Source organism: Parathielavia appendiculata (genome assembly GCF_033297405.1).
Source record: "Parathielavia appendiculata strain CBS 731.68 unplaced genomic scaffold N657scaffold_4, whole genome shotgun sequence".
In the NCBI taxonomy this organism is placed as follows: Eukaryota; Fungi; Ascomycota; class Sordariomycetes; order Sordariales; family Chaetomiaceae; genus Parathielavia; species Parathielavia appendiculata.
This window is the reverse complement of record NW_026944223.1, coordinates 1347802-1357318: the sequence shown is the minus strand read 5'-3', so window position 1 is coordinate 1357318 and position 9517 is coordinate 1347802. Positions and strand designations below refer to the sequence as shown.

General features: G+C 56.7%; 4 protein-coding genes across 4 annotated transcripts; 1 reads left to right on the top strand and 3 right to left on the bottom strand.

Moving 5' to 3' along the window:
• Positions 1 to 418: 418 nt before the first annotated feature.
• Positions 419 to 1846, bottom strand: N657DRAFT_357739 (uncharacterized protein). Its single transcript, XM_062786953.1, has 2 exons — positions 1393 to 1846; positions 419 to 1332 (listed from the first exon to the last, which is right to left on the bottom strand). Exons 1-2 carry the CDS (start codon positions 1759 to 1761, stop codon positions 538 to 540), a joined length of 1164 nt encoding a protein of 387 aa, XP_062648933.1. The 5' UTR covers positions 1762 to 1846; the 3' UTR covers positions 419 to 537.
• Positions 1847 to 2267, bottom strand: N657DRAFT_357738 (uncharacterized protein). Its single transcript, XM_062786952.1, has one exon. It carries the CDS (start codon positions 2161 to 2163, stop codon positions 1933 to 1935), a length of 231 nt encoding a protein of 76 aa, XP_062648932.1. The 5' UTR covers positions 2164 to 2267; the 3' UTR covers positions 1847 to 1932.
• Positions 2268 to 3932: 1665 nt separating this feature from the next.
• Positions 3933 to 7123, bottom strand: N657DRAFT_616439 (uncharacterized protein; the record flags this gene model as incomplete). Its single annotated transcript, XM_062790492.1, has 2 exons — positions 5386 to 7123; positions 3933 to 5220 (listed from the first exon to the last, which is right to left on the bottom strand). The coding sequence occupies exons 1-2, from the start codon at positions 7014 to 7016 to the stop codon at positions 3933 to 3935; spliced, it is 2919 nt and encodes a 972-aa protein (XP_062648931.1). The 5' UTR covers positions 7017 to 7123.
• Positions 7124 to 7563: 440 nt separating this feature from the next.
• Positions 7564 to 9464, top strand: N657DRAFT_643990 (uncharacterized protein). The gene is made up of 4 exons (XM_062792663.1): positions 7564 to 7889; positions 7966 to 8400; positions 8466 to 9235; positions 9328 to 9464. The coding sequence occupies exons 1-4, from the start codon at positions 7776 to 7778 to the stop codon at positions 9392 to 9394; spliced, it is 1386 nt and encodes a 461-aa protein (XP_062648930.1). The 5' UTR covers positions 7564 to 7775; the 3' UTR covers positions 9395 to 9464.
• The last annotated feature ends 53 nt before the right edge of the window (positions 9465 to 9517 follow it).

Sequence of the window (9517 nt, the reverse complement as noted above, 5' to 3'; positions counted from 1 at the left end):
TGAACAATCGCCTCCTCTTCGATCTTCGTCAAATTCGAACGGCCGTGATAGCTGTCGGACTTCGCGATCTTTCCCTTCATTCTATCTGCAATTGTCGACTTGGGGACATTGTATATCTCTGCGGCGCGTCGGATACTCAAGCGCGGTGTTGATCGAATCGCATTGATCGCGAGAAGAACTCGGTTTTCTGGGAAGCTGTCGGACATTGTTGTGGTAGAGAAAACGCGTGTTGACGTTGGGTGGTTATGGTGGGGGAAAATGTGTCCGAGTCAATGGTGGATCACGTTATCTATATATTAAACCGCTCCAGGCATGATCAACTTCGATCGAAGTCAGTAACCCACGAGCTATTAAACCATTACACTCCAGCGAGTATAGACAGCCGGGCCTGATCTCTAATGCCATACCTACATCTTTCCCAGAAACCCGGCGCGGACAGCCCAACCGACATCAATACCAACGACATGGCTAATAAGCCACGCCCAATCCTCAGCCACAGGCTCTTCCCCGAACAACCGCGCGACGCAACCGCAGTACTTACACCCGGGCATAATACCACGCGTTCCAGCCTAACGACTCGGCCTGGCCGCACATGGGGCACGGGCGGCCCGGATCGGGCGGCTTCGACAACTCGAGCTCACACTCGACGCATTTCCACAGGTGCCAATCCTGGTAGAAGACGCCATGCTCATGCCCAAAGTGCGTCTTTAGGGCCTCCAGGCCTCGAAATTGCCCGTTGCAAGGCACCGGCACAGGCTCACGCAATGAAGCGGGTTGGTCGCCGTGTCCCCACAGGCACAACCACCAGTCGCTGCCCGCAGAGAGCTGTTTTCCCAGCGCGATGTTGTTGCGTGGTGGCAGCGGAAGCGCATCGGCTGGCCGCGACGTTGGGAGATTCGCCGCGGTGAGGCGCAACGACGGAAGACTCGTTGCGGAGCGCGACGACGGAAGCGCCCCCGCCGTCTGTCGCGACAATGGGAGATCCGTGACGGAGCGCGACGCCGGGACGACCGGGAACAAGTGGCGCGGCTCAGGCTCTTGGAAGTTGGAAAACGTCACATAAGGTTGGAGCTGGTTTTGCTGATTCCACAGCGGGTCGGTGTCGGGCGACACCTCGTCCACTGCACTGTCGCTCCACGGGACGACGGCAGATGATGAGTAGAGGGGCCGGCTCTGTCCCAGCCCGACGCCGAGGAGGTCAGCCGCGTCGCCGAGACGGGGCCGTTGCGACCGGGCACGTGTGTCATGAGGGTCGGCGTCGACGAGACGGTTCTCTTGCTGCTTGCACGCTTGGTAGGCGTCTTCGAACAGCGAGAAATCGAAGTGGGCGCACTAGCTAGTGGTCGGTAAGAGCGTCAAAGCAGTGTGGTAAAGGTCTGTTATTCTTCTTACCCTGACTCTCCGTTCCCGACACTCATCGCAGGCCCGTAACTTCCGCAGCAGAGCAGCCCGCAGTTTCTTGGCCTGTGGCAGAGGCCCCTTGCGGCCAGGCCGTGGTTTCTTTGCCCTCTGGGGATCGGACACACCAGTCTCCGCCGTGGCTTGCGAGAGGGTATCGTAAGAGGGCGAAGTGGGGGAAGTCAAGGGCCGGGAAGTGGAGAGCGGATCTGAAAACCGATTTTCCCAAGCTGGTATCTGGCTTAGGGACTCGGGAGTAAGACGTTCCTCCTCCCGCCGCATCGCGTCGTATAGCTCCTGAGTCTCGCGAGTCGGAGTAGGTCGCTGAAGCGCCACGCCATTTTTGGAGCCTTGGGATGCCATGGCAAAGGTCACCAGGTATTAGGCTGAGTGAAGGCGTAAATAGCGGATGAGCAGCAAAGGGAGCGATGGTGGCTCCGGTCCGTATCGAAGATGCGACGTTCGGAACATTCAGCGAACATAAAGTCGACTGAAGGGTAGACAAGTGGGCCTTTTGTAGCAGTCCCTAGGTTCTTATAGATTAGGCGTAGGCAAAGCCCCGAACAGCCTCGTCCCGCAGATGCGCAGCCGCCGACGGGGCCAGCAGTGACGTCCCGGTATTGTGAGCCTGCGGCGCGAAGGAGCACGAGGACACACAGTAGCGTTCAGTTTCGCATTCAGTTTCGCATTCAGTTTCTGCGAGGAAATAAACGCCACATAACTCACTGCATGCCCAAAGCATAGGAGCAACCCAGACAGAAACATCAAAGGAACAGCGGGCGATTTTCTGATCTACCAAACAGGCAACAAGGGCCGGACATAGGTTCAGCGGTGCCTACACAGTAAAGCTTACGAGGCAAACCCAGGCGAAAAGGCTGCTTTGATGACGGAGTACCTAGTCTCGTGCCTCAAAAGCTCGCCGGAGTAAGTCGTAGGGTTTATATGGCCGGCCAGCGTCAACGAGTTGTAGAGACTCATGACATATGTGCAAGTCGCAGCAGATGCCATCTTTCATGCACATTACATCCGTACAGTACTGTAGCTCGGGTCAGGTATGGGTGGGCGACCGCTGCAGTTCGCGCACCAACTGGCATTGAATTCGAGAATTGCCCCATCTTTTGAACGGTGTCCAGGGGGCTGGGGTCATGCGGCCCGAGCTCATGGGACCCTGCCCAGGCTGGATGGGCGGCCACGCATTATGACCAGACTGCCGATGTCGAGGCAGGTCAACGGGCTCGATCCTGTATCACTGACGATGCGCTTGAATCGTCAGACTTCGGACATTCTTGTCGTTTCATTTTCGGGAAAATATCAGGTTTCAGATCAGAAATTCAACAAGCAGATCCCAACCGTCAGTCCTATGAGACCGACAGTTATCCGGTGCTGAGGTACCTGCTGATCAGGGCGCAATCCCCCTCAGCGGAGAAAATCTATGGTGGGGTATGTGTGCAATTCACCGGCACTACCTGTAGTTACCACAGATCTTTACGGCGTTAGTCTGGCAATGGGGATGGAGGGGTTCGATAGCACCCGTTGTCCGTAGGGCTGAGGAACCCGGGGTTTGGCAGCAGCATGTCCTGCAGAAGCGAGGCCCAACACCCTTGTTCACCTTCCGCTATGTTTCTGCACCAAGGAGTCGCCATGCCCATGATCGACACGCCCGGTTCACCCCAGGAAGGTTTTGCGAATGTTCAGCACAGTCCTACGTTGCTACCTCCACCAACTCTCAAAAGCTTCCAGAAAGAAGGGAGACATCAATGATGGCTTGGAAGCGGAACAATCCCTCCAAAGGTTTGGAACCGCCACACAAAGACCTTGCGGCTGTGTTACACACCCACACTGCAATTCATGGGACCTCCTCCGATTGGAGCCTCTCCTTAGGAGACTCACATCAGGCCCCGGGCGCCGTTATGGTTGTCCTTCCACACTTCTCCTGCCCCACGAGACGAAGGGTGTCAATAAGTCGAAATGCTGTAGGAATGGTCGCCCCATGGGGCATCTCCCTCGTGCATGGAACGGGCATTTGGTCCTGCTGTACCACGATCCGGGCGACAGGCAATGAGGGCTTCCGTAAGAACGGGGTGGAGAGCGCCTCGCTGCATCCTTGCCCAGCTCTGCCCGCGCCCAGGTATGTACCATACACTAATTTCATTATCAACGCAGCAAGGTGGTACTGAGATCCATCCGGATTACCGCCGAGTAGCAGGGACCTGCGGCGCGTCGTCCCAACCGTTTGGCTCGTTGGCGGTCCTTTGTTGACCGCGAGATGCGCAAAACTGCTGAATGTCCCCTGCCGTGTCCTTTCATGTAGTTGGATCAGCTGACCGCCTGTTCAAGGCTCCTGTTAAGCAATGAAAAGCTTAGAGTCTCAGTGTACAGGATTTTCCCAATCCCCTCCAAGCCATGTAGCAGTAAGAGACAACGGCTCAGAGCGTCGCAGTTTGGCGTGACTTGACAGCTTGTGCCACGTGCCAGCGACGAGCCGAGGTGCTCGCAAGGTGGGTATGTTGACGCCGATAAGCTCAAACTCAACCTCAGCAAGGACGGGTACTTTCCAGCAAATCGTGTGCCTCCCTACTCCACGGCCCGCCTCCTCTCGCCGAACTAAAGCCAGGAAATCTCATGGTCCGTTTCGGGTGCTCACTGAGGGCGGGGTCCGGCCGCGGCATTGCAGGTGGCCGCACACCCAAGACGACAGTGGTGTTGTCGACTGGTAGGATGAATTGAGGCACCTGGCCTGCCGCATGAGACTTCAATGCAGCCTTACGGCCTCGTGTCGCGGGGTTCACGATCCGGGGCTGGGAAGGATCGGGCGGTGGCGCATCCGCAAATTGCTTGTTGACGCCGTCGGTTAGACATGCGTCAAGCGCAATATCAGACTCGTCGTTCATTTGGTCCGCTTGCTGTTCCGAAATGTTGGGCGGGGAGTTGTGTGATGGTGACCGCAGCGTCACGCTGTCCGCTGCACATGGTCTTTGTGGGTTGGCGGTCTCTGACACCGTGACCTCCAGAGCTGTTTCCTCTCTGGGTAACGCGATGTTTTTGGGTCCAGGTAGAGAGGAATTCTCAGTTGCGCTCCGGTCCATTTGGCCATTTGGCGGAAAGACGGCAGATACGTGGCGCGCGAGACTGCGAGGTCTGGGGGGGCCATCAAGCTGCGGCGTGGGGGGAGCAACCTTACTTGATACTTTGACCGACCCTTCCCCCATCCTACCGTTGGGTAGGGAGTTGTGTCGCTGAAGAGCCGGCGGAGCCACCTGTGACACGACCGTTGACGGCAAGGCGGGTTGAGGCATCCGCCCGACAGGTTGTGCTTCCACACGAGACTGCACCCGGTTTGACAACGGCGCGTCGATGCTTGTAGATTCCAGGACGTTGCCGGTTCCCGCCGTATCGTTATCCCTTATGAGCTTGAAGCCCTTAGCGCCGAAATTTGGCAGCCCTGAGTTCATGAAGTGGTCTGGGCCACGAGGCACAAAACCGATGAGCTCCCTGCTCCTCACGCTCTTCCGGCTCAATCTGGCGAGATGCGGTCTAACCTGAGCCTGAGGCAGCTCGTTACTGGCACTGTCGTCCGGGTTTACTCTCCGCGCTCTCTTCCCTACGCGGCTCGACTCCTCGTCACCCAATTCCTCGGTAGCCCGAGTCTGACGTGAGAATTTCGAGGGTATGAATTCGGAACCAAAACCGGCCAGAGTCTCTTTGGATTCCAAATTCAACGGCTCACTCGGCTCACCACGGGCTTTTCCGGAACCCTGAGCTCGTGATCTTAGCCTCCTGCCTCGTGGGGAGGGCGGCCGGTCCGCGATTTTATCCTTCGCGCTGCTCCCGTTACCGCGAGTTTCCTCTGTCAAATCTAGAGGTTTCTGGGACCGCCGTATCTGGCTGCTTAGAGTGGCGATGGCCTGATGCGAGATGAACTCTGAGCTTTCTTCCCTGCCGTCATCTGAAAGAGGAGCGCTTTGGTACCCATTAGGCCTCGGTGACAGTGAACCAGGATCTCCAGGGCCGGCGGGTGAGCAGGCAAAGGGATCATCCTGTTTCCCAAACGGGAGCTTCTCAACTAAGTTGGAATGGCCGCTCGACTCCGTAGCTGGGGTGCTCGTGAGCTCTTCTGGAGATTCGCTGGTCCGGGTTTGTCCGCTGGCGAGTCCGTCCTGCGCTTTGAGCTGACTTGTCTTGCTTTTCTTTTCGGACAGGAGCAGGAGGCCGCGCTTTTGACGAGGCTTGAGCCGCAATTCCGTCCTTTCCTCCGTCGGGTGTTCTTGGGCATCCTTGACCCGCGTTCCTGTAGTCATTGATTCAACATCCGAAGCTGTCGGTTGTGGTAACCTTTTGCGCGTCGTCCGCTGTTGCTTTGGAGGCTCTGGAGCGGCATTTTCTGATTCGTGTGCAACGCCTGGCTTGTCCTGGCGTCCGGAAAACCGTCGCTCGTCGTCCAACTCAACGGCTTGTAAGAGCGAGGCCCCCAGCTTTAAGCCGACAGAACGTTTAGCATCGGTGCTAGCCCCCGCAAGATGTGTCAAGGGAGGTTGGTGTGAGTTCCCGGCTGTTGTCAGTTTGTCGGCGACCACTCTAGATTTGGTACTGGTAAGCGGAGATGGACGGAAACCGTTTGTAACCGCTGCTCGTGGGTTGCTGGCTCGAGAATTTGAATTCGCTTTGTTCTGATTCGGGTGACTCAGCGTCATTGATGTGGTCTCGGGTTGCTCTTGATCTTCTACTACAGACTGCCGGGGGTGTGCTGGGAATGCCCTTAACCGAGTGGCAACAGCCCCAGCACTCGAAGATTCCCGGTGGATGCCAGATGCAGCAGATGAGCCCCGGTCCTCACGCAGAGAATCAACGTCTATACTGTGGGAAATATCTTCTTCCTGAGGCAAAGTTGTCGCTGGCTGCACTCGAGGTAACGGACCGGGAACCCCCCGAGGAGCTGAGCTAACGGGCACAGCGGACAAGGTCAAGGTGGCACCAAACAAGTTTTGAGCGTAGGTCTTTTTGCTCGGAGGCGTGACGTCGAGTTTCCTCCTCTTTGAAGAACCTGGATCAGGGCGACTGCTGGGATTCTCATCGGCCATCTGTCGAAGCTCATAAGGAGACTCAACAGGTACCACAGCCCGGCCGTGGTGGCCGGTTGGGGTAAGAAGCTGGGTCAGGGGTCGATGTCGGGTCTGGAAGTGCTCTCGTACGCCGGCTCCGGCAATAGGATTGTTCGGTGTTGCGGCAGACAAGGGCGGGCGCATGGCAACTCGTGACCGACGCCGTTCCTTCTCGTTCGCCCTCCTGTCCAGCAGCTCGGACAGATCCTGCTCCTGGCGGCCGACGCACTCAGCAACCTGAACAATGACTCCGCCGCGCTCCAGCTGGACCTCTTCGCCTTCGTCAAAGTCTGATTCGCGCGTCCAATGCATGTCTCCGACGAAGTTGCCGCGCTCATCGTAGACCATGACACGCTTGTTGAAGGTGTGGTATTTGATGCGGCCATCCTCCCATCTCTTTTGCTTTCTCCGGAGATCGTACGTAAACAGGCAGACGAATTCGAGGACCGGCGCGCTGCGTCCCCCGCTCCTCAGGTCCGATGGCCCAGTCGAGACCAACCCGGAGGATACCATCGACATCGTTTCGGTATCCTTGTGTCATCGCATTTCATATAATTGCTTCGGAACGCAATTTCAGTGGGTTTCGAGACGAGATGTCGTTTTCCACGTTGCCGCGCAATCGCCTATCGAATGGGTTTTGTTGATGTCGATGAAAACGCGAACCCATTTCAAGAGACGCGCTGCCTGCTCCGCGCGGTCACCTGATCTCCGCCCCCCACCTTCCCATTCTGAGCTGCCACCGGACATGATTGGCTAGACTGACGAAGCCCACAGGAGGGGCTGCACCCTTGTCATAGGTTGGTCGCTGCCTTGTTGGTTGTGATGTTTTAGTCCCCGAGACCCCCAACAATGTCCGGCGACCGTCCCTCTGGATGGGGAGGCGACAGGCCAGTGTAACATCCGTCTGTACCAACGAATAAACGACCAGGAATTGGTTGCGTGGCATTTTTGAGGACCCTCTCTACGAGAGTTTGCCCATCTCTTGCTCCGTGCAATGCCCGAGTATTGAACGTTCCCTGTGCCGCCGCTAACATGCATGCAGCCCAGTGATGCAACCTTTCGACCGATCGCTCATTTTATTTCCCTTTTTGCTTTTTTCCTCTCCCATCCTTCGTGCATAAGCATCCTGGGTTTATCCGACCCTTTGATCGACTCTATACAATCTTATTTCCAACATGGTGTGATGCGCCTATCGACTTTCTCTCTTTCAGGGCCATACTCATTTTATTTAGTTTAGCCTACCAGGAGCCAGGAACTCACTTTCATCGCGGTTTCAGGATGCAGTCGATGCAGAGGCAGTTTGGCAAACTCTGGAACAAATGTCCGGGAGACAATGCCAAAGTCGCGGTTCTGCTTAAGGATTACGAGGATGCCGACGCGGTTCTCGCCCAGGTAAGGAATGCTTGCTTAGCAGTTGACATGACGAGATTGCTCCAATGACAACCCAGCTAACTCTGCTTCCATATAGCTCATTGAGAACGCGAGAATGTGGAGGGACTCCTGGGCTGCCATCGCCAGCACCCAATTGCAAGTTGTTGCTGAATACGAAGCTCTCTACGATCCTGTTGTCGGTGCTGCCGATGGCCAAACCGCACGCGAAACCGTCCAGACTCCGGAGCTCCAATTGCAGCGCACATTCAGCCTTAGGAAGGCGTACACGGACCTGAAGGCGGAACTGGCAGAGGAGATTACTCTAATTGAGGGCCACGTGTTGAAACCGGCGACCGGTGCCCGAGACTGCATTGCCCCCATCCGCAAGACCATGAAGAAACGCGAGGACAGGAGATTGGACTACGAGAAGTCACAGGATAAGGCAGAGAAGCTCCGGAGAAAACCAGGTCGAACCCCCAAAGAGGACGCTGCCTTGGCAAAAGCTGACGCCGAGTTTTCACGGGCTTCTGATGTGAGGATTGAACTCTGTGCTTCATGGCGAAATTGAGGTCCCAGCAGGACTAACCACGCGGGCAGGAATTCAGGATTGCTGATGAGCACTTGAGAGCGACTTTGCCGCCCATCATCAGGGCGTCATTCGACCTGGTCCCCCCTTTGCTCTCCAACCTCATCCTGATCCAAAACAGGCTCCTTGGCCTGTATTACACGGCGTTGCACGGTTACTGTGAGGAGTTTGGGTTTCCGTCACCGCCTCCCCCAATGGAAGACGTTATTGCCACCTGGAACGGAGCATTCAGTCCAATTCGCAGCCACGTCGAGTCCGTTTGCTTCTTGGCTCGCGGCAAAGCAGTCAGACCATCCATGAGCACCGGAAACCTGGCGGCTTCAAACTCGAATGCCTTTATGGGCGGAGTCCGTCGCACCACCTCAGGCCTCATACCCGGTCCCAAGCCACGGACGCTCCGAGCCCCGTCTGGCCCGGTTGAGGACCACACCCCGGCCCCGTCCCCATCCTACAACCGACCTGATTACTCCAATGCCACAGAGTTCACGACGGCCACGATTCTCAGCGGGGCACCAGTAAACCGCCCCAGCGGCACACTGACGCAACGAGAATATTTCAACGCAGTTGAACCTGCTGCACCATCGGCCCGTGCCCAGTTTACCAACGGACTCGGGAAGAAAAAGCCGCCGCCCCCGCCCCCCCCTAAGCGTGTCGCGACGACCAAGCCCGACCAGTGGGTCGTCGCGCAGTATCCCTTCACGGGCCAAGGGGTTAGCGACCTTTCCTTTGGCGAGGGGGCTCGGATCAGGGTGGTCAAGAGGACCGAGACAGACCAAGATTGGTACGTATCCACATTCTCTCCCTCGGGACGGCAGAGACGGTGAGAAGGGAAAGTTCCAAACGACAACGCTGACTGGCCTCTCTTCGTTTTAGGTGGGTCGGCGAGTTGGAAGGAGTCACCGGCAACTTCCCAGCTAACTATTGTAAGCCGGTTGCATAAGCAAAAGTCGACTCCCTCCTTTCGTTGGTATGAAGGAGATTTAGACTCTGGTATTTCGGCTTGAGGGGGAAAAAGTGATGGGGAAAATATTGGATGTGCGGATCTCGGTTTGAGGAGATAGCT

What these genes read in the sequence shown, in the direction of transcription:
- N657DRAFT_357738 (XM_062786952.1), bottom strand. Translation starts at nt 2,163, where the DNA reads ATGTTTCTGTCTGGGTTGCTCCTATGCTTTGGGCATGCAGTGAGTTAT.
- N657DRAFT_357739 (XM_062786953.1), bottom strand. Translation starts at nt 1,761, where the DNA reads ATGGCATCCCAAGGCTCCAAAAATGGCGTGGCGCTTCAGCGACCTACT. An exon ending in GTCGGGAACGGAGAGTCAGG is followed by an intron (nt 1,333 to 1,392) that starts GTAAGAAGAATA and finishes ACCACTAGCTAG; the next exon opens with TGCGCCCACTTCGATTTCTC.
- N657DRAFT_643990 (XM_062792663.1), top strand. Translation starts at nt 7,776, where the DNA reads ATGCAGTCGATGCAGAGGCAGTTTGGCAAACTCTGGAACAAATGTCCG. An exon ending in CCGACGCGGTTCTCGCCCAG is followed by an intron (nt 7,890 to 7,965) that starts GTAAGGAATGCT and finishes GCTTCCATATAG; the next exon opens with CTCATTGAGAACGCGAGAAT. An exon ending in AGTTTTCACGGGCTTCTGAT is followed by an intron (nt 8,401 to 8,465) that starts GTGAGGATTGAA and finishes CCACGCGGGCAG; the next exon opens with GAATTCAGGATTGCTGATGA.